Source organism: Lynx canadensis, chromosome E2, assembly GCF_007474595.2.
Source record: "Lynx canadensis isolate LIC74 chromosome E2, mLynCan4.pri.v2, whole genome shotgun sequence".
NCBI lineage: Eukaryota > Metazoa > Chordata > Mammalia > Carnivora > Felidae > Lynx > Lynx canadensis.
In genome coordinates, this window is record NC_044317.1 from 28,884,238 (window position 1) to 28,907,740 (window position 23,503).

At 43.6% G+C, this 23,503-nt stretch overlaps 2 protein-coding genes across 3 annotated transcripts in view; both read right to left on the minus strand.

The window, feature by feature from the left end:
- LPCAT2 (lysophosphatidylcholine acyltransferase 2) overlaps positions 1-23,503 on the minus strand; it is a 70,973-nt gene that overhangs the window by 12,975 nt on the left and 34,495 nt on the right. For both annotated transcript variants that reach the window (XM_030299267.1, XM_030299268.1), the window contains 3 exons: positions 21,501-21,583; positions 18,663-18,788; positions 16,723-16,876 (listed from right to left, as the gene is read on the minus strand). In XM_030299267.1, the coding sequence (XP_030155127.1) occupies positions 16,723-16,876; positions 18,663-18,788; positions 21,501-21,583 (363 nt within the window). The remainder of the gene's footprint in view (positions 1-16,722; positions 16,877-18,662; positions 18,789-21,500; positions 21,584-23,503) is intronic.
- CAPNS2 (calpain small subunit 2) lies at positions 4,977-21,063 on the minus strand. The gene is made up of 3 exons (XM_030299269.1): positions 21,051-21,063; positions 20,356-20,367; positions 4,977-7,199 (listed from the first exon to the last, which is right to left on the minus strand). The coding sequence occupies exon 3, from the start codon at positions 5,923-5,925 to the stop codon at positions 5,170-5,172; it is 756 nt and encodes a 251-aa protein (XP_030155129.1). The 5' UTR covers positions 5,926-7,199; positions 20,356-20,367; positions 21,051-21,063; the 3' UTR covers positions 4,977-5,169.

A 23,503-nucleotide genomic window follows, 5' to 3' on the forward strand; every position in this document is an offset into this window, starting at 1 on the left:
GGCTCTATCCCACTTCACTTGACATCACAAAACTTGCTATTATCATCAACTACAATTAAAATTTAGGTAACTGGATTCCGAATCATTCAAATTAAAGCAAGTAGTTTAATAAAATAGATTCAAAAAACAAATAATAAAAAAGTATACGATGAGGGACACTCCTTTCATTTTTTAATTTCAAATCAGTTCCGGGATAAAGATTAACCCTCAGATCTGTGGGGTTAATTCTTTAAAAACCTATTGAACTTCTCTGGAAAAATTAGACACTTAAAAAAAAATCTAGGCTTGAGAATATTTCAGGGCCACATTTAGAAGGAGGAGACCAGCTTTCTGGAAGGAGACCCTAATCCCTCCGTAATCTGTCCTAATCTGGAGGCCAGGACAGCCCCGAGTAGGAACCACGGATTTGTGCTGGATCACTGCAAACAGAAGGGGTGACCAAGCCTGGACGAAGCTCCAGACGGTGGGCCCCGTCCCTTCCCTGGTGGTCAGCAGGATCAGAAGAGCATGGAAGTGAGGGCTGACGGTCACCGTGACCTCACGGCACCCCAGAGCCCTGCCAGTCCCACCGTCACTCGACACTAGCTTCTAGGACCAGCGGGAAGTTCCAAACCACATGTTCAAACATTTAAAATTGCAGAAGGGACAAATGCTGATTTTCCTGCATCTGATTCTCAGGTATCCGTTCCCTAAAGCTTTTCATAGTTGGATTCGTTCAACATTTTTATTTCTACAGAAGCAGGTATGTTTAACAACATTTGAAGTCCAGCAACATTTAAGGATATGGGTGTGAATACATTTTGAAATGGCAAACCCCCAAGGACAGGACTATATTCTCTTTGGTATGTTATCATTGGTACCACCCCTGAAGGTGAGAGATTGTCAATACCATCAAAATAATTTAGAAATGCTTCCATAAAAACAGAACTTACTACGCAGCAGTCAACAGAAAAAGGCCTTGGGTCCTTGAAGATACTCTACAAATCCAAAGGAGTTCTATTATTAAAATACAGTAAATTCTCAGTTTCCCAGAGGATTCTGGGGAGAGGCATTCTGTTGGCTCAAATATTCTTATTAAGAGCGTATTTCTACCCACATATGTAATTGTATTACCAATTTTCCAGGAATTAAATTGCTTTAATCCACTTAGCATTAAATGCAGACACTTTTAAGAAGTGATTCTAAAAGCACCTCAAGATCAATAAACATGTTAAATATCAGGACCCTGCAGGTGCATCTGTGAATATTTTTTAAGGCCCCACCATGGGTTAGTTGCGCAATATTACTGATGGAATTTCTGACTTAAAAAAACAGTTTTTAAAAACACAAGCACTACTACTCAAAAGATATTTTAAGTGACCTTTAAGATGATGTATACATTTTGAACATTCTCAGAGGTTTGCTTTCCTTAGGTACAGAGCGTGTAGTTCTTTTTCCTGTTGTTACAGGTTACAGAATCCAATGATTATATCAAGATAAAGATGTTTTTCAAAACCAAGTGGCAGATTTTGAAATTAAAAAGTGTAGATGGTACAATTTCACTTGCTTTTTTAAAATCGCCGAGTATTCTTTTCTCTTTTTAAAAAACATTCATTGATTTATTTAGTTTGAGAGAGAGAGAGAGAGAGAGAGAGAGAGTGTGAGCAGGGGAGGGGCAGAAAGAGGGAGAGAGAATCCTAAGCAGGCTCTGCACTGTCAATGCAAAGCCTGACTCGGGGCTCTGTCCCACAAACCATGAGATCATGACCTGAGCTGGAATCAAGAATCAGATGCTTAGCCGAGCCATGCAGGCGCCCCACTGGGTATTATTTTCAACTTAAAACATCGATCGTATAGCTTAATGTTAGAAATTGAAAAATAATGGGATGAAATGATATGAATCAAAGACCTCTGTCTTAGGTTATAAGTAGTCTTCCATGTAGAAATGGTAAATTTAAAACAGTGTATCACATAAATACTCCCTTTTACATTGAAAATGTGCCTTTAGGGGCTCCTGTGTGGCTCAGTAGGTTGAGCACCTGACCTCGGCTCAGGTCATGACCTCACAGTCTGTGAATTCAAGCCCTGTATCGGGCTCTGTGCTGATGGCTCAAAGCCTGGACCCTGCTTCGAATTCTGCGACTCCCTCTCTCTGCCCCTCCCCCCATTCATGCTCTCTCTCTCTCTCTCTAAAAATAAATAAACATTAAGAAAAAAGAACATTTGGGGCACCTGGGTGGCTCAGTCGGTTGAGCGTCCGACTTCAGCTCAGGTCATGATCTCACAGTTCACGAGTTCGAGCCCCGCATCAGGCTCTGTGCTGACAGTTCGGAGCCTGGAGCCTGTTTCAGATTCTGTGTCTCCCTCTCTCTCTGCCCCTTCCCTGCTCATGCTCTTTGTCTCTCTCTCTCTCAAAAATAAATAAACATAAAAAAAATTAAAACATCAACTGTTGGATAAAAACTAAGAAATTCAATTACTTGTGGCTATTGCTTCTGCACAATGCCAAAGTTTGGGGTACTTAAAAAAAATCCAGAGCTTGGATTGGATTTTCCAATGTCTACTCTAGTGACTGGGGTTATCTGTACAAATGTTCTACAAATTCAGAAGAGAAGAGAAGAGAAATGTAAGTAACTGTGGGATGTTCTGCCCTGTGCAGTCAGGAAGAGAATCGTAAGGGCAGATAATCCCTTGACCCGTGAGGAGCAAGAAAAATACTTAATACTGCCTCCCACTTGAGGTAACTGTCTTAACTTCCAGAAAATATATAGAATTAAGTGAGGAAAAAAAAGTGCAGTGCAGTTATGCTGCCCTTTCTACACCCATCACGCAGAAAGGTTAAATAATAAGCTTAACATTCTGAGACCTTAAAAGTCATCTTGGCGGCTTTCCCCTTTCTTGGCTATATTCCTACGCTCATGCCTAACATCTGAATGGGCGGACTGTAAAATAGGGATCCTGACATTAACGTGTGGTTGCTGGCGGCAGCCTCATTCTGATATGACCATACCTGGTCTAAGCAGCACACCAGAGCAGGCTTAAGTTACAAAGCCCCTGGCGGAAGGTGGACGTGGCGGTCTCTGTGCTTGGTTCAGGGCAGGATTATACGCACGTGGTGGTGCATAAATATGATATGATGGTGATGATGGTGAGCAAAGAGGCCAAATGCCGACCTCTCCTGATTTCACTGGGGATTGCTCCCAGGCAGCCGCGGGCTGTTAACAGGGAAGTTATGTCGGGTCTATAGTTAAACTCTCCTCTAAATGAGTCAACAGAGGAAGGAAGAATTTATCTTCAACCTCAGGAGGACCCTCCAAGGTAGCCTTGGAGAGAGGGGGAACACATGAAAAGCCAGAGAAGCAGGAGGGGTAGAAGCCAATTAAACAGCAGGCGAGGGGACTGGGCGGTTGCCCATGCAGCCCCCGTAGCTGAGTCTACTGGATCCGGCCTGCCCCACCATAGTCACCTGAATCAAAATGAAAGAGCCAAACCGAGGGCCACACGCAAGAAAGCACGACTGCCCTGCCTGGCAACCGTGGATGCTTGCTGGAATCATCTGGGGGAGCTTTAAAAGTACTCATCTCTCCAGGGCCCCTGGGTGGCTCAGTCGGTTAAGGGTCCGACTTTAGCTCGGGTCATGGTTCATGGGTCCGAGCCTTGCTACGGGCTCTGTGCTGACAGCTCAGAGCCTGGAGCCTACTTCGGATTCTGTCTCTCTCTCTCTCTTTCTCTGCCCCTTCCCCACTCGTGTTCTGTCTCTCTTTCTCCCTCAAAAATACATAAACATTTAAAAATAATAATAATAGTAATAATAATAATAATAATAAACCTCTTCTCTGGGCCCTACCTCTAGAGATAGATTTTTCTCTAACTCATTTGGAAAGGGAGTCAGATATCAGTATCCGTGAAGAGTTCTCTCTGATTCTGAATTGCAGTCAGGGCTGCGAACCACTATAATAATAATAGTCAACAATATTTATAAATCTTTATGTATCTCTATATTGCTTTATATTCCAAATAACTGACGGCAATTTAGGTAAGCTCTACTTTTGTTTTGTTTTTCTTTGCTTACTTCTCTTCCATCTGCAGTTTTCTAAGAGGAGCAAAACAAATATTCCTAGCTCTGAGGCAGGGCAAGACATGACAAGAGCCAGCCAACATGAACTTGGCATGCCTGATTTTGTATACGTGGGTGTAAGAATGATTAAGAGTGACATTTCGGATTACAGGTCCGCCCTTCATTCTCCAATGCCCTGACCCTCTTTACAAATACATCAAAACAAGGTTGCCGCATGCTTATTTTACTAGAGAAACAGGAATAAAAGAATTCTGGAATGTTAGAGAGCTACATGTATCTACCCCCCTCCTGTGAAACTGCTTCTTTCCTCATTTCTGAACCTGCTCCTATACAGTTAAATAGGTTTCCAGGAACACATCTTTTTTTTTCTTACATAATGTAAAGAGCAGATGTGAAATGAGAGGAAAACAGATTTTGAACTTTCCTCCTCCTCACCTTTTTAAAGGGAAAACAGATCTCTGGAGGGCTTTTTGATTTATTCCAGGAGTTTTTCAAAATTTCACTCTCAATAACAACAAATTTCCTGCTCCTTGGAATTCACTCGCCAAATAAGCGACAGCCTGTTAAAATCTACTCCGCTGGGGCTCTGCCCCGCCCCGCCCCGCCCCACAGCACGCACGCATCTGTCCATATATGTCCGGTACCTCAAAAAGCTAACAGGGGTGCCTGGGTGGCGCAGTCGGTTAAGCGTCCGACTTCAGCCAGGTCACGATCTCGCGGTCCGTGAGTTCGAGCCCCGCGTCGGCCTCTGGGCTGATGGCTCAGCGCCTGGAGCCTGTTTCCGATTCTGTGTCTCCCTCTCTCTCTGCCCCTCCCCCGTTCATGCTCTGTTTCTCTCTGTCCCAAAAATAAATAGACGTTGAAAAAAAAAATTTGATTTAAAAAAAAAAAAAAGCTGACATACAAACCACTCAGAACATCCTTCATAAAAAAATAATCTGTTTTAATGAAGCTGTTTAAAGGGCCGCCCCAGTTCAGAAGCATTCAGGCCGGTGCAAGAGCTCGCAGGAAGTGACAGCTGTTGGGCAGGGTACCAGCCACCGTGCAGACCGCGCGGCTAGGCTCTTGGCGGTCCCGTCCTCCGGGAGGGCGCTGGCTTCTCGCTGCGCGCTTCAGGAATACATGGTCAGCTGCAGCCATTCTTGGATGGACACCTGAACCAGGCCGCCTGCATCGCTATCCAGAGACTTGAAGGCACGGAACATGGCATCCAGGCGGACCAGGCAGCTGATGAAATTGTTGAAATCCATGCTTCCATCCTCGTCGGCGTACCGGCGGATGATCATCTGGTAAAGTTGCTCGTTTAGCTGGAAACCTGCTGCCTGGAGAGCCCCTCGCAGCTGAGAACTTCCCAGAGACCCAGAATGGTCCCTGTCATACTGCTTATAAACGCACTGCCATTTCTTGATGTTGTTCCAGAGGTACTTAAATTCTTCGAAGCCCAGCTTGCCGGTCGTGTCACTGTCCATCACAGACACGATGCTCCGGCAGGTGTCAAGACTAAAGCCGTCGGTCTTCAGGTCCTTGTGCTTAGAAAGGACTTTGTTGAGAATATTCATTAGGTCGGTGGCACCCACCTCCATGTCCGGCCCAGCCAGCTGTGCAAACTGTTGCCGAAACCGACGAACTTCCTCACTTTCGTTGGCCTCCACATTGGTGAAATGCTGCTGAGTGGGAGGGGGTTCTGGGGTGTACTGAGCTGCGGCAGCCTCGCTGATGAAATTCACAATTCCTCCAACTATGCCGCCAATATTTCTTCCTCCTCCACCTCCTCCTCCTCTTCTCTGACCGCCTCCTCCAAGAAGGCCTCCAAGAGCTTCCCCAAGACCCCGATCAGCCCCTTCCAATAAAGCCTTTGCCAGAAACATGCTTTTGGTTTAACAAGCAAGTGTAAAAGCTGCTGATACCTTGCAGGTGGCGTGGAGAGAGCTGAAATGGAGTCTCATTAGCTTATAGGTGGAAGAACTGGCTTTTCTGTACCTAACAGGGCACCACGCCCCATGGTGCTATGTCTCCCCTCCTACTGAATACTTGATTTCCATTAGGTCCTAGCACCTGCCAGTTTTTACAGCACCTCAGTAAAATATTCGTAAGCTATTGTGTGCATGACGAATTACCAAAAATACTATTTTAAAATGTAATATATTAAAATACAGGCTTCTATACATCATTGACTTCTCCACATCTGAAAGATGACAGTGCATTTCCCCAACAGAAGCTAAGTGACTCAAAGATGTCAAGCATGTCTTTCCTAAGGAAGATTTGTTGTTAGAGCAGAACAGAATTCTTGATCATCGGGAGGACAGTTCCCTAATCCCTCTCCTTTGGCAAAGATTCCCCAAGTCCAGTGTTCTTAAGAAAAACTTGGAAGAGGGTAGGGGGATTAAGATGCAGGGTCCCTAGGTCCCATCCTCAGAGATTCTGATTCTGTAGCCTGCTGTCGGGCTCATGATGTACATTTTTGGAGCCTTTTCTGAAGTGTAACAGGCATATGTAGAGCTCAGAGAATTTCACACACTGTGCACGCCCATATCTTCACAGCCAGATCAAGAGATAGAATATTACCACCCCCAGAGCCTCGTCCCTCCCAAGGGTAACCACTATTCTGATGACGAACACCATCGATCAATTGCTGTACCTTAAATATATGGAGTCAAACAGTACACACCTCTTGGCGCCCTGTTTTTAAATTTTGAATTACATTTCTAAAAACTGTGGTGGAATACATATAACATAGAGTTCACCATCCTGTTTTTAAGAGCTCAGTTCCATGGCATGAGGCACCTTCATATTATCGTGCGACCATCACCACCATCCATCTCCAGAAAACTTTTCATCTTCCCAAACTGAAGTTCTGTCCCCATTAAACACTAACTCCCTGTTCCTACCTCCTGCCAGGCCCCGACAACCACTATTCTTACTTTTTGTCTCCATGAACTTGACTGTTCTAGGGTACCTCGTGTAAGAGGAATCACATAGGATTTGTCCCTTTGTGACTAGCTTATTTCACCCAGCATGATGTGTTCAAGGTCCATCCGTGTGGTAGCATGTGTCAGAATTTATTTCCTTTTCAAAGCTAAACAATATTCCACTGTATGTACGGAACACATTTTGCCTATCCACTCGTCTGTTGGGAAGCAACCTTTTTGGCTTTTGTGAATAATGCTACGAATGTGGGTGGACACGTATTTCTTCAAGTTCCCGCCTTCAGTTCTTTTGGAATATATACCCAGAAGCAGAAGTGTCGGGTCATATGGTAACTCGGTGTCTAATTTTTTGAAGAACCTCCATACTGTTTTCCACAACACTCCTTCCTGCCCTCCCTTCCTTTCAGCCATCCTGACGGGCGGCAGTCGTAATGAGTACGAGGTGCTAACATCTCATTACGGTTTTGATGTGCGTTTCCCTAATGATAATAGACTGTCCTCTCATTTCTGATCTTGGGTCTGGCTTTTGTTGCATTTGGGAGATTTGGTTTGATTTTTTTCAGTAAGCATCCAAAGTCAGTCTATGACGAGCAGTCCCGCACAATACTTTGAGAGACCCTATCTTTGATGCTAGCTAGAGAGGGAGGGCACCAGCCTGTCAGAAGTCTCTGGAAGGTCTACCAGTGAACTCTAGGAAAGGTGGCCAGGACATAATAACTAAACCACCACATTGCTTAGCATTTTGGGAATCAATTTCAAATCTGCAAAATGATGGTTAATACCATCTCTCTGCCTATTTCCTAATGACTCAGGGTCATTTGTTAGGTATCAGGACGTGGGCTCAGTGTTTAGGATCCAGAGGTGAACCCATCAGGACTGCTGTGCTCAAGGATCGAGGACGCCCCCCGAAAACTAGTTGTAATTATAACCTGACATCTATGTTCACATTTCTACTATTAATACTAAACTATTACATCTGCATATAGTATTCTTTGGTATTTAGGTATCACAGAATTCCTTTGAAAGACAAAATAGTCGTGATGAGTAAAGAAAAATTCAGGGAAGGTAGGCTACTGAGGAAAGGTATGGTGCTGTATTATCAAGCATGGTGGGTGCCCGAAAGGGGTGCGATGAATTCTGCCAAGGAGAGCATTTACCTACACACGAGGTAATGTGCAGGCCTGACTACAGGGCAAGCCAGAGTTCCTCAAACAGACGACGGATGTGAAGGGACAGCGTAGTAAAAATACAGAGGAGCTAACAGGATGCGTGGTCTTTAAGTGACAGACCAACGTGATGACAGTCCCTTGCCCGGCACGACAGGCCATAACGGCAGATCCGCAGAACAGACTCAGGCTGGAAAAGGCTTTGAACCGCCAGGTGACAGTCTACCTCTCAGCGGGAGCTGCCGAAGCTCGTGTATAAAGTCGAAAAGAGATGAGATGTGAAATTACTTTGTAAGTTGTGCAATTCTAGAATTGAATTATGATTGTTCTAGCCAGTGTCAGGGAGAGAACAGTAGCTGGGGGACACTGCTCTGTTCAGGACATGGGAGCGATGTCTCCTTCTGCCACACCCAGTGGTTTGTGTAGAACACTCCCAACAACTGGTTTTATGACACAGCGACTCCAATAACTGGTCTCATGGGCACAATGAAGTGGCCTCTGCGAACACCAAAGGCCGAATGTCTTCCCTAACCACACAGAAGAAAGCACCACAAAAGGACCATCTTCCTTTTAGGGGATCACAGGGCCATCTGGCCTCGGACAGATTGGAATCCATTCACATGAGCTCCTCTCAGAGGAAATTGCATGGGCTTTGTTTTTATAATATTGCAAATTAACCTGATAGCAGCCACCGCCACATAAAACACGCCTCCTCAGGCCCAGCGGAAGTGGTTTTCACTGAGGTTTAGATCCAGTTCCCCTCCTTTACTTTCCATGAAGATGGAGGGCATTTGGCTACCAGTTTCTCATAAGCCATCCTGGAATAAAACACTGCTATTAGATTAACAGGCCTTTTCTTCTCTGGACTATTTAACCCCCTGAGGCTACTTATTAGAACATTAATAGTAACTTTGGTTGCTGTCTGTGGGAACTCTACTGTCCATATCTGGAGGAAGAAAGAGTAAGGGAAGAAGACACATCTGCTGGAAAATTTAGCCTCCATTTGAGGGGGAAAAGCTACCGAATTTAAATCGTAAACAGTAATACGTGAATGCTATTAGCAACATTATTCGTAATGGCCCCAAAGTAGAAACAACCTGAACGTGTACCAACCATTGGTGAATAACCCAAACGCAGTATATCCATACACTGGAGGGCTGTTTGGCAACAAAAGAGGACAAACACTGATCCATGCCGTGGCAAGGACGAACTGCAAAAAACATTATGCTAAGTGACAGAAGCCAGACACGTGACACCATATACTGTATGATTCCAATATATGGAGACGGCCAGAAAGGGCAAATCTGTAGAGACAGAAAGTCTTTCTCCTAGACTAGGTCTAGAATCATACTTTAGGACTCACAACTCAGTAGTGGTTGCCTACGGCTGGGAGACAGCTGGTGACAAGAGCTAACACTTAATGCCACGAGGAGACACAGTGGAAATGTTCCCAAACCGATTTACGGTGATGGGTGCACAACTTGGCAAATTTACTCTAAAAATCACTGAATTGTAGGCTTGAAATGGGTGAATGGTATGATATGCAAAATAATGCCTCAAGAAAGTTATATATACACACACACATATACATATACATATACATATACACATACATATACATATACATATATATATACATATACATATATATATACATATGTAGGGCCCAACTGTGTCTCAGTAAAACTAGCAAAACAGGCATCAGGCTAGATTTGGTCCATCAGCTGTAGTCTGCTGACCAGTGCTCTATTTCCTAAGCTGATGAAAACAAAGCATGTTGGTAAGGTTTAAGGACTGGTTGAGAGACTGTAGTCAGTGCTTAGAGTGCCTACTATTAATTTGTAGGATATCCCACATTTGACTTAAAAAATACACACACACACACACACACACACACACACACACACACGACATACATAAAAAAGTCAACAGTGATGGTTTAAAGTAACAAGAATACCGATGAGCAGTTCTAGTCTCAGTCCTGCAACTGACCAGCCCTGTAGCCCTGAGCACCATACTTCTTCTCTCTGGCTGGCGGCCTTCTGCGAAATGAGGAAGGTGGGCAGTTTGACAGGAAGGCCCTGCCAGCGCTAGAATTCTAGGAGTCTAGAGTTTCGTGTGTCCTGCAGTGGTGACAGTGGTGTCGTTCCTACCTTGCATTTCCTTTCCTTCTCCTGTCCAAGTGTTTTTATGCTACATGTTGACTTCATCTTCCTTTGTCTTGGGTCTGGCTGCACCACTTTTAAGGACATACTTACCCTCACCTCCACTTTGACACACTGCCTGCTTTTCAGAAGTATTCCTGGTGGTGACCCACCAAGCATGGCACTCCTCCTCCAAAGAGAATGCCGAGATGGGGCTGCTGAACCCAGAAGGACATACAAGCTCCCACTTGCAGGGAATCCTTTCCATTGGAGGCGGGGCGGGGTGGGGGGTGCTTTCACCTAACTGCACCATGATCTGGACCAGACCTTCCTAATTTATTGATGAAGATGTCATGTTGGATGAAATCAAAAGCCTTTCTAGAGCCCATATAGATAATATCTATTCCTTCTTCTTTATCATCTTGGACCGTCACTCTGTCATAGGAGGAAATTAAATTGGTCGGACGCAATTTGCTCTTTACAAAGCTCTGTTCTTTACTTCCTGATGCTCACAGAGGAGGCCAGCAATTGCTCGCTTGTGCTAATAAAAAAAGTTAAGCTTTAACTCATGCAGCCTCCCTTCTGTTTCTTCTGAGCACCTCCTAGGTATACTTGCATTGAGGAGCCAAAAATAAAGTGTGTAATTCTCACGCTTAAGTGGATATTCCTAACGGGACAACACTCAGTGAGAGAAAATACTATAATGGATTGAATGGAGCAGCTCAGTCAACCTGAGACGTGAAGAAGGAAACGGTCAGACATACAGGACCACCAAACACTTAGGACGACTTGTATGACTGCACAGGAAGAAGGTTATGGCCTTTTTCTGTTAATTGTGTCATATACGCTATAGGTACATTTCGTATAACAAATCCTGATTAACTGAGATTTAGAATCAACAGGAGTTCTTTAGAATCGACAGGAACTCTGAGAAACTACATTACAAATCAGACCAGAACTGGAAATCTAAAGGATAGAAGACTTCACTGTTGGTGAGCGTTCACCTCTACCACTGTAGAGAGAAAGCAGCCATAGGCAATCCATAGACGGATGGGCACGGCTGTGTCTCAATAAAACTTTATTAAACAAAACAGGCATCAGGCTGGATTTGGTCCATCGGCTGTAGTCTGCTGACTACTGCTCTATTTCCTAAGCTGATGAAAACAAAGCATGTTGGTAAGGTCTAAGGACTGATTGAGAGACTGGAGTCCGTCCTTAGAGTGCCCAATATTAATTTGTAGGATGCCCCACATTTGACTTAAAAGCGATCACTCTGAATCTTTATTCTCGTCTCCTCTGTCTGCCTCTTGCTGATACCCTCCCTTGGTGCTACTCGTGTTATTTGTCTTTATAGATGAGAGAGACTGATTTCGAATTCCTCAGCTATAGATAGTCCAACATGAGCTCATTATCTGTTTTACCAACAACATTGCCTAGCAGACCACCACCTGATAAAATTTAGGTAGGTGGTGATTCTTTCAATTCTGTAAAAAAGTTTTGAAAACTGCCGTGATTTTTCCCCTTTCTGTCCGCCTTCTAACTGGTACTTAGTTCTTCTGGCATTCACTATGTCCTTTGTTGAAATATTGGACAGGAAAAGCGTGTGTGCACTTCAGCTCTTTGACACTCCGGCGTTTTTGGCTATTGTAAGCTTCTGTAGATCTTTTATTGCCGTTTCACATTATGTGGAATGAATGCGTTTCTTTATCCCGAGTTCTTTCCTGTCTGCCCGGTTCTCGGTATTAGTGCCAGCATTAAATCACGAGTGCCAACAATAACAAGCATCTCGGCTTGCCCCTTCCTGTCCGACAAGGTGGGGTGCTGCAGCATGCGGGTTTTCTGCTCACGCTGAGAGTCAGGACCGGGCGCTTGCGCAGCTGACGTGACTGGCTGTAAATAGAGAAACCTTTCTGAGTAGGATGAGATGAACTTTTTTGTTCCGTTGTACAAGTTGCCCTGAAACTTTGGGGCCATAAGCCCCGCAAAGCAAAAAGTATTTACCATCTGGCTCTTTACAGGAAAAGTCTGCTGACCCCTGACATACAGCTTCTGCCACCAGTGAGCTTGCATAGTATTGGAGTGGTGGATGCCGACGACATACTAAGCTGAGTGTGTCACGAGATGCGGTGAGGAGACACCGGCCTTGCTACCAGTGAGAGGTAAAGGGCAGATGACATGGCACACTGTCAAGCTAGCAACGAAGATGAGCTGTGCTGTGGGGGACGTGAGGACTCCGTCTCACAGGTACATCAGAGACTGCTGGTGAGGCGGCGTCACACGGGTCTGCTGGGGACGCCGCGCTGGAGGAGGATGAAATCGACAACTCCGAGACCCCTTTGTAACTGTAAACACGACGGCGTTCCAATGATTTCTGGTTGAGCCAGTGTGGTTTCCGAATCCCATTAAGTACACTTCAATCCCTTCAAGAGTGCTGGCAAAAAAAACCCTAGTATTGAAAACGGGATTATGAATATAAAAAATGTCGAGACACCACGATCGTCTCAGCCTTCGACTGTGACGCATCTGGACACCCGACTCATCGGAGTCAGAGTTCAGTGTGCATTCATAAAAATAAAGAAGCTAAATTCGACGCCAAGATGAAAAAGTTCTTTTCTATCTTTCAAAGAGATCAGACCTCTCCGAAGGAAATGACCCTAAACTAGGTAACTCTGGTGCTCTTTGGATCACGAATGCCATGCTTCTGTGGGACCTTACCTGCTGCCACATACATACCTGGGAGTCTGAAGGGACCTGTCAGAGTGTCAACAGGGGGCTGGACCAACAGTGTATTTTTTAGGGACGAAACTGAGACAAAACCATTATGTATATAGTAGCGTTACCAACGATAGCCAAAGTATAGAAAGAGCCTGAATGTCCATTGACTGACAAATGGATAAGGAAGATGTGGTGTATCTATATGCAATGGAATACTACTTGGTGAAATCTTGCCATTGGCAACAACATGCATGGAACCAGAGTACATTATGCTAAGTAAAATAAGTCAGGCAGAGAAAGACAGATATCGCATGATTTCACTCACCATGTGGAATTTAAGAAACACAACAGAATTTAAGAAACACGCAGTAGGGGAAGGGAACGAAAAACAAAATAAGATAAAAGCAGAGAGGGAGGCACATCATAAGAGATTCTTAAATACAGAGAACAAACTGGGGGTTGCTGGAGGGGAGGCGGGTGGGGGGATGGGCTAAGTGGGTAATGGGCATTAAGGAGGACACTTGTTGGGATGACCACTGGGTATTGCATGTAGGTGATGAATCACTGGGTTCTACTTCTGAAAGCAATACTATCCTGTATGTTAACGGACTTGAATTTCAATTAAAAAAAAAAAATTACAAAGTTTTTGTAGACTAGCCAAGAATGCACATAGAAAGAGTAAGGGAATGTGGGGAGATAGGTCTCTTCCCCCATCCCCCAAATACCAACACAACCACATTAGACTCTGGGAGAGACTGAGAGAGGTTTTGGGCAGCTGTCTGCACTGCAAACATTTCCAGCTGCTGGAAGAGCCACAGGAACACCCCGCCCTTTCTCGTTCCCACCCTTCCTCCCCCTCCCCTCCTCCTCCCCCCCCCCCGCCCGCCCCCCAAGAAACATTGAGTTTAGCAAGATAAGCTACTCTGAGGGAAACAAACTATGGCGTTACTGAACTTCTTGTCTTTCCCCTGGAACATTCCCCAGCTAAATCACTTAGAGAGACTGAGAAAACAAGCCTAGGGTGGGAGTAGCTCACCCGCACAGGGCGTGGCAACAATTGCATAATTCGCCTTCTCAAAACAAAGCAAATCTTCACAGGCACAGACATGCGGATGTGTTAAAGAAAAAAAAAAAAAAAAAAAAAAAAAAAAGGAAAGAAAGACAAAGACAGAAAGGGGAGAAGAGAGGGAAAGAGGAAAGGAAGGTCACGGGCGCTAGTCACTAATTCCCCAGACTATTTTGTCTACCTTTGGAGATCAAAAGGAAAGTGCTGGAGAGACCATCTCACTGTCTGCAGCGAAAGCCAAATCACACTATACAAAGAAGCGACAAACCCAGTTGTAAGTGATGTGTGAACCCGTGGAAGCGGTCCACGCGGGAATGTGATTGCCCAAACTGGCTGCCAACACTCACCAGTCTCCTAAGTGCCTGGAGCCCACTGTACCCTCTAGTTCAGAGGGAACCGGCTCACCGGGGGGTTATTGTGACCCTTGTGCTGCTCCCTTCCCCACTTCCAATCTGCCCATACTTAACACTGCCAGAGAAAGGACGGGGCGGCCGGCAGGGACTGTCAGTGATCGACAGCCAGATCCTCATGATCTGTGGTCCTCACGACCCCGGAACTGCTGGCAGTGACAGTTTGACACCTGAAGGGAGGGCCACCTTGACAGACATTGTTTCTAATTTTGATCAAATATCCCGACGAGCACAAGGTCTAAGATGTGCTCGAAACTTCCTCCTTGGTTCCTGCTTCACGGCGCTTCCCATTTCCCCATCTCCTGTCCTCCTTTGTACATCCCTGCCATATTCTTTCCTGTCACCACGTTCATATTTATAGAAGCTTCATTTAAAATTACTTGCCTGGTATCTAGAGTCAAAGAGGAGGATGCGACACAAATCCCACAGAAAGACTTGTAACAGTCCAATCGAGAAGTTCTTCTGTTTTCCCAACTTGCATGGGTGGAGCTGATGACTTACTTCTCCTTTCTCCTAAATCTTCATCATGCTTTCTAGTAGTGCCACTGCAGTGTCAGGGACAGGGAAAGATTACTTGTGTGCCGCAAGCAAGCCAAGGAAAGGGCACTGGGCACTACCCAGAGAAGGTGGCTGAAGTGAGTCACGTTAAAGAATGATGAGTCTTAGAGATCACAGACTAGTTCATTAGGAACATTAGTGTGCTCTAGGTAAAGGGAAAAAGAAGCCGTGTCCTTGTTGCTGTCATCAGGCTGTCATTTCCTCGTGAAGTATCTTTTCCCAGCGGTCAATAGAGAACGGGGACTTCCGGTGCCAGCCAGGAGGGACTAAGTCCAGTTGGGCCTCCCTCTCCTTCCAATTATAATTAGAAACTCTCATCAAAACACAGAAAGCAACTACCTCTGGACCAGACACCACGGCAGGAGGGTTGGTGAGGAAAGCCACAGCGAAAGAACAAGGAGTGTAAGGCAGCAAAGTTGTGGGAGACCGAAGGCAGTATGACGTCATCATTAAATTGTTGAAAGGGAAGAGCTAGCAACTCAGCTCTATTCACCACGCAAATAGCCTTCAGGAATCCACGTAACATAAAGTCACTCTCAGATAAGGAATAACAAGACCGCAGTCCTAGGTATGTACCCAGGTGAAACGAAAGCCTACATTCACACAAAAACCTATACAGGAATATTCACAGTTTGTATTCTTAATGGCCCCAAATTGGAAACAAACCAAACCCTCCTCAGTTGGGGAACAGATACGCCAAGAATGTTGTGTCCATACAATGGAATACCACTCCGCAAGAAAGGGGAACAAATTACTGATACACACAACAGCACGGCTGAATTTCAGATGCATTATGCCAAAGAAGCCAGACTCAAAAGGATATGTACCCTTCGATTCCATCTATATGGCGTCTAGAAAGGGCAAAGCTGTAGGGTTGGAGTGACTGTTGGGGGTTAAGGGTAGGGCAAGGATTTGACTATAAAAGAATAGCCCCAGGGGATACTTTTTTTGCACCTGTGATATATCTTGAACGGAGTGGTAGTTATATGCCTCGATGCATTTATGAACCCTCGTAAAACTGTAACCAAGACAGTAAACTTCACTGTCAATTTTATATGTTAAAAAACACATTAAAAATAGAGAACTTGAAACCTTGATACATTTTTCCTAAGGAGACTCCGTGACAATTCAGTTATCTAACTGTGTGTACTGACATATTCATAAGCAGAAAATTGGACCCCCAATACAATGGCTAACAGCCAAGCTTTAATTGAAGCCTTTGTCCTAAAATGTTATTTGAAAAGAAAATCTACTTGGTGGTCACACATTTTTGGGGAAGTCCAAAACCTTCAGAACAGAACAGTACCACCCCTGTCATCAATGTATGAATTTTGACATAAATATTTAAGTTCCTGCCAGTTAAAGAGGCCTTGGCAATTTCCGTATTACAAACATGGTTTGTATGGTCACAATCTTTACTTCTGACTTAGTGTTTAAAATAAATAGATACTATCATAACTGTTGCAACACACACGTGCACGCACACAAGCACATCATGATATTACTACTGCTCTCGTTTATTAAGGGGAACAAACAAAATCATGAAATTAAACCACACACTCGGCCTCGCTTCCTCTAACAGCGACCTGCCAAGTTCTTCTAATGCCGTACTGATTTATGCCCCGTGGAGACGGGCAGAGTATGAATGTTAGCAAGTTGAAGATCACGTTTTAACATACCCTGTCAAAGAGTGTGAAGAGTTGTCTCAAGACATCTGAAACAGGCAACTTTAAATACTCTGCAAATTCGTCAATTCCGATTCTTCCTCCTTTGGAACAACAGGCAATGGTTGCGTACTCGTCCAACTGCTTACGAATGCTATCCCAATCTAACCTAAGCAAACAAACAATCAGAGATGCGTGTTGTCAGCCCCTTACAATCCACAAGGACATTTTACGAACATTCGTTTGTCTGAGGGAAAAAATATTGTACATCGTTACATTTGAAAATGAAGATAAAATGGGTATTTTGGGATAGCTACGGAACATGTATACAGGTTTCTGAGGGTTTTTTTTTTTTTTTTAGTGTTTATTTATTTTTGAGAGAGAGAAAACAAGAGGGGGAAGGGCAGAGAGAGAGAGGGAGACAGAGAATCTGAAGCAGGCTCCGGGCTCCAAGCTGTCAGCACAGAGCCTGACACGGGGCTCGAGCCCACAAACCATGGGATCATCATCTGAGCCAAAGTCGGACGCTTAACCGACTAAGGTACCCAGGCGCCCCCCAGGCTTCTGAGTCTTTTAAAAGATATCGGTAAGACTAATTTCCCCCAAATATCTGTGCGAAAGAAAAGTAACTGAGAAGAGCAATGCGACAGAACAAGAAATGACTCATGAAAAGAAAATAAGAAATCGTATTGTAATCCAAATATTACTAATTAAGTCAAAAGTACTTATTGAGTTGTTAAAAAAAAAATACCACTCTTAATTTCTAAGGAGCTTCCAGGCTGATAATGAGCGCACATTTCACAAAATGTTGTGTCAGGGAGATTCATTAGATAGGACACACTTCCTCCGATGTTAGTTATAAAAACACTAAAACACCAGAAAACGTACCGTAGCTTACAGCACATCTGCCTTTGTCTTGTACTACTAAACAGGTGACTTAACACATAACTGCTTTCTTCTGTATCCAATTTCAGTGACTATCTAAACTTTTCAAATTTATACGAATTTTGTAAATATAACATCAAAACGTGTTTGCTATCTAGAAGATATAAATAATACTTGCTCTGTTATCTTTAAATATTGACCTCTGGGGTGTCTGGGTGGCTCAGTCGGTTAAGTATCCGACTGGCTCAGGTCACGATCTTGTGGCTTGTGGGTTTCTGTGCTGACAGCTCAGAGCCTGGAGCCTGCTTCAGATTCTGGGTCTCCCTCTCTGTCTCTTACACTCTGTCCCTCTCTCTCAAAAATAAATACGTATCAAAAAAATATTTAAAAAAATAAGTAAATATTGACCTTTAACACAATAACTGCTTCTGCAGCTCCCTCCTAAGGAGGATGCCAAGGCCAAGGGAATCAATACATTCTGCAAATCCCTAATAGGGCTGAAAACAGAGTGAATGGTAGTAAGTGGGAAACCAGGGGTGACACCTTTCATAGCAGATGGTTCAAATGGGTTGTTCATAAAAGCACAAAGGGGTGTTTTGGCCTTAAAAAAAAAAAAAGTATGTACCCAGAAGAAAAAGGAGATTGAGGGTAAGTACTTAAAATTCAGTGATGGTCAGAATTGCTTCTCTACAAGTCAATTCATTTTTCACATGAGAAGTTCTGACCGCCGCATGCCAATCCCATCTAATTACGTCATCCTTGCAAAGGGCAGCGGGGTAGGCTGACTGCTCTGAGACCCTTCTGGGCGGAGGCAGATCTGTGCTGGTCCATATCCACTCTCTCTCAGTCTCCTCCTGTGACCAACACATATGTCTCTGAGTTAACTGTCCTTGAAAAAACACAACTGGATGAACTAAGTAGGAGATAAATTCACAACTCTGCCTTCCTTAATAAACACCATGGAGGTTCGAGAGCCGAGCATTAATGAAACCAGGGAAAATAAGCGTAGAGGAGTTCAGATCTCTTTGGGACACCTTTACAAAACTGTAGCAATTTAAAGGTATACTTACTTTAATTTCCGGCTAATTTTGGTAAATTCCACCAGCCCAGCTTCCATGGGCAACGTTAGCTGTCCTGCTGAGATCATTAATCTGCAGTCTTCATAGGTGTGGTCTGTTACTGGAATTCCCAAAGCTCTAAACGGCATTTCAAAGCAAACAAATTCAATTTTTTTTTTTTGTTTTTAAGAAAGGTAATGATTTTTTCATTAGGCCTGAGCTGGTGAACGAACAACAGTAAACAGCAAAGTATTTACTACTTTTTAAACCAGTAGCTTTGGCTTATTATTGCAAAAGAGACGTATTTCTCTCCTTCTGCACAGACTTCCTGGTTGTTTTGTGTTTTAACTGTGACAATAGTTGACTTCAGTCTCAGGGAAAGGAATAAGGCTTATGTTCCAGTCCGGTGGAGTCTTTCACCAGCTGTGGACCTTTTGGCTCTTAACCTAAGCCTCGCTCTTGTCATCTGTATATAGGAATAATTACCCTACTTACTCTACAGGGTTATCTATTGTAAAGATGGGCCGAAAATGCCTGTGGGAGTACCATTTGAACAGATACATTTGTCTGTACACAGTGTAAGTGAGTAATCTACCCAAATCGCTAGCCATCTGCGTTTTTCCATCTCTCGAAACTGGAGATGACTTCTTGATACATAATCTTCTGAAAATACTAAAGAGAACTGATAATAAGCTCAAGATTTCTTCCAAACCTAAACATCCTTCACCCTCGAAGGAGCACATAACCCCTACTAGCTCCCTCCTGCTCAGAGATCTGATAATGAATTAGATTGGAAATACATATATATATATATATATATATATATGTGTGTGTGTGTATATATATATGTATTGTGTATATATATATGTATATATATATGTATTGGAAATATATATATATGTGTGTGTATATATATATATATATTTATATATATATAAAATGACTTGAAAAAAAACAGTACTGAGAAGAGAAGCCTGGCCAGAACATGAAATAATTTCCTGAAGATTCCTCTTCACAAAACTTTCATTCACAAATATTCAGTGAGACTCATGAAGTTAGATCTTCAACGGTATTTGGTTTTGTTGAATCACCGTGAAGAACGTGACATTTTCAATGAATGGGATACGAATAAAATATTTTTTTCTATCTACAACTAGGCTATTTTTGATGAGTAAACATTCTGGTATAAGGATACGTAAGCGGGAAAATAAACATTTTAACTATTTCAGGAATGTATAATTTATCATGCTCCATGGGTACAGCATGCTCGTTAAGAGCTTTTGGGTTTGGGTAGCAAGTGGGGATGTGAGTCCCAGCCCAGACCCTCACTGTCTGCTATGATCTTGGGCAAACGACTTCCCTCTCTGAATCTCAGGTCCCTCGCTTGCCTCCTAGAAGTGCTGTGAGGGTCACGTTAGCTACCCAGAGTAATAGCCTGGCACAGTACTCGGTAAGTATTTATCAAGAGTAGTAGCACCACCACTTTACCACTTTCAAATGCTTCTGTCATACACTCTCCTAGGTGACTCTCAGGATAACCAAAACCATCAGAGAGGAGAGACGAGTATTCCAACTCCAACTTTACACTGGAGGAAAAGGACCCCTCGAGGGACTTGTCTGTCCATGGTTGTGCAGCTAATGGAGGTCCTTCCTACTCTTTCTCCAAGACCCTTAAATCTCCACGGCTCCAAATTCAGAAAAAAACCAAAACGGCTGCCTAATCAAATCCCTGCTCTGTTTTTAGGCAAATTATTAGGAGGTCAAGATACCTGGTATAAATTCCCTCCATTCCCCAAATGTATCTTAGTTCCTAACTTTTGGACATGAGCTCCTATGAAAACATAAGGAGAAAGGGAAGAAAACAATATAAAAGCAAATTTTGTAGCTAATCTAGAAACTGGGAAAATCAAGTACCCATAGGTACACATAGTAAAATTTTTTTGAACATTTGAAAATTTATTGTTTTGAAAATAAAGTTCTTCTCCTGTGAAATATTAATATATATATAATATAGACGTAATAAAAAATATAATCTTGCTTATAATACCAAATTCAGTCATGAAGCTAAAATCAGAGTTCTCATTTGAATGTTTACTGGGGATAAATATCGCCGGCCTATGAGCGTCAACCCTCCTACTGGAATGGCGGAAAGAGGTGGCACCTGGAATGAGGGTGAGCACCCCGTAGGGCTGCCTGGGAGGTCGGACAGTATGACATGCATGCTTTCATTACAGGACGGGAGGAGATTGATCTAATCAGAGTAATGGGCAGTTAAAACTCCCTTAAGCGCAGGACAATACTTGCCTCCCATTTTGCGATTTACAAATCCTAAACTTATAGCCATTCCGAATGGGGGTGACTCCCCCCGTTTCTGTGCCTCCATTACGTTCCCTTGCAAACTTCCTCCTTTTTGTTGCTGTATTCATTAATGCCTTTGAAACACCCAGCGTTGGCAGCTCTGTGGAGGCTGGGCCATAGGAAGCGGACCATGAAGGGCTCAGACCGTCACAAGGCTTTGTCAGACAGCCACAGGCCAACTTAGGAGAATCCACCCCGTGGAAGTCACTGGCTGGTCTCTTCTGGTTATTGAATCCTCCCTGCTCCCTTTCTGGCAAAGACACATAGCCATTAGTTTGGGGCTGCATCTGGGGAAAATATTCGTAGATTGTTTTACCACATTCCTGGGCACATTTAGAATTTCTAACCAGAATGACTTAAGAATTGAGACCCTCGGAATTAAAAAAACAAAAAACAAACAAACAAAAACAAATCCTAAAACTATATAAAAACTATATATTTACCAATCATTTAAAAACTATTTATTAATTATGATGATATATAGAAACTTACTCTGCCATTAGACTCCGGACTCTACAGGCAAAAAGGATGGGATCGCTTTTTTCTTCATCATTTGGTACTTGAACAGGCATAAACTGAAAGACAAACATACCTTTCCATTACAACTGTTAGGCCTAAGCATTAAATGCTACATACATTAATTTATAAGCTGTCTGTCATTATATTAAATCCCCCACCTTCCTGGCGCATGGGTTACATGCTAGACGGGGAACAACACTGTGTACAGACTCAGCGGATCCATAGTCAAGCCCTGGGTCTTTCTGTGTGTTAACTGGTAGGTCTCTGGAGTTTTCTTCACTGTTGCCTGGACCCTAACAAGAGGGCTGTGATCACCCACTCACTTCAGTGCGATGAGGATGAAAGAAGCCAGTGCCTGGAATATTCTGGAAGTTGTAAAGCTGTAGGTTCTGAGATCTTATTCTCCAAGCTGTACCTCCTACCACTTCCAGCCCTTTGTGTGAAAATGTTAGTACCAGAAGTAACCTGTTTCTTATGATTTATCTTCTCTACCCACGCCTGTGTTGGCCATATTTTTATCATTTGTTCAAATGTCATGCTTTGCATTTCTTCTGCTCTCTTTTAACCCTTAGCAGGGGCTTTCTAGCTTTTGCAGAGTATCATGTGTTATCATTTTAAATTTTACTTTTTTTTCTCTACTTGATATTCTGTAATGTCTCATTTGTACTGTTCTTGTTTTATTTACAGTTTTCTAACATTTAACAAGATTTTGGTGCTATATTGAACTCATTGCATATTTTTTGAGCACCTACTATATACCAGGCAAGATTAACAGGACTCTATTCCTGCTCCAAAAAAGATCTGTATTTTACTAGGATAGACCAACTAACTTAGGTTCAAGTTATAAAGGTCACATGACCAGGACTCAGCCCAAGTCCTATCAGATTCTAAAACCCTTGTTTTCCCCACTCAACCATCCTTCCTGGAGTATGAGAGCAAGGGATAGGAAATGATTAGTTTGGCAGGGGGCAGGGAAAGGCAGCCAAAGAAGCTTTACAGAAGAGCTAATACTTGATCTTGGCTTTTTAAGGATAAACATGATCTCGCCAATAGCTACTGTTCATTGAATTATAACTATGGACCAGGCACCATGCTAGGGGTTTTATATGCATTATTTTCATTCCACCAGTCCTCTTGATTTTAGTCACAGGATTGGGACTCACATTAAAAGACTTGCTTAAGACTTCATGGCCCATTTTCATTCAATAAATATTGCTGAGGCACCTCCTGTGTGCCAGGCATTGCACTAAACCCAGAAGACAGGACAGCAAAGCCCCTGCCCTCAAGGAGCTCTCCATGCGGTGGGGTAAAAGTTATGACAGATGAGTGCAGTCTACCAATGAGAGCTACTATCCACTAAGCACGTACCATAGGCTGGGTACGTGCCGGGTACTGTATATTAGGGGCTTTATAAGATCAACTCTCCACAATTCCTTGAGGTCAGTTCTACCACTTGCACTTGACGGGCGAAGAAAGTAGCTTGAAGAGGTTAAGACCACACACCAGCGGCAGGATCACGATTTGAAAGAGAAAGGAGACTGTATAAAGAACACCACTTTTGGACTCGTGTCGACCTGTTTTCAAATCCTGTTAATCACGTCAAGAAGCCTTTGGGCAAGGGTGATTCAGAGATGAAGTGTGAGCCAGGGGCTGTGGTGACCAGGTCCAAGCTTTTGAGCAGAAACATTGGTTGGTAGGAGTGGACAAACCAAAGAGGAAAAGGCTAAGAGCAGGGAGAAGCCCTGGAGGGTCTGGAATCGCCCCGTGAGAGAAGGAAGGACCACGAACAGAGGGAGTGAGGGTGCAGAGGCAAGCATGGATGCAAGTGGTACGGGACGAGAAACTGGAAGGAATCGTAGGACCGTGCGCTAGGTGACATTGACCGCCATTGACCGCTATGTGACACAGCCTCTCCCAGGGGACGGTGGCATGCTGCGCAAAGAACAGTTTTGGCCGCTTGCTGTCTTGTTTCTGCC

Bases quoted from the DNA above. Each gene is read 5' to 3' on its own strand.
- CAPNS2 (XM_030299269.1), bottom strand. From the start codon at position 5,925: ATGTTTCTGGCAAAGGCTTTATTGGAAGGGGCTGATCGGGGTCTTGGG.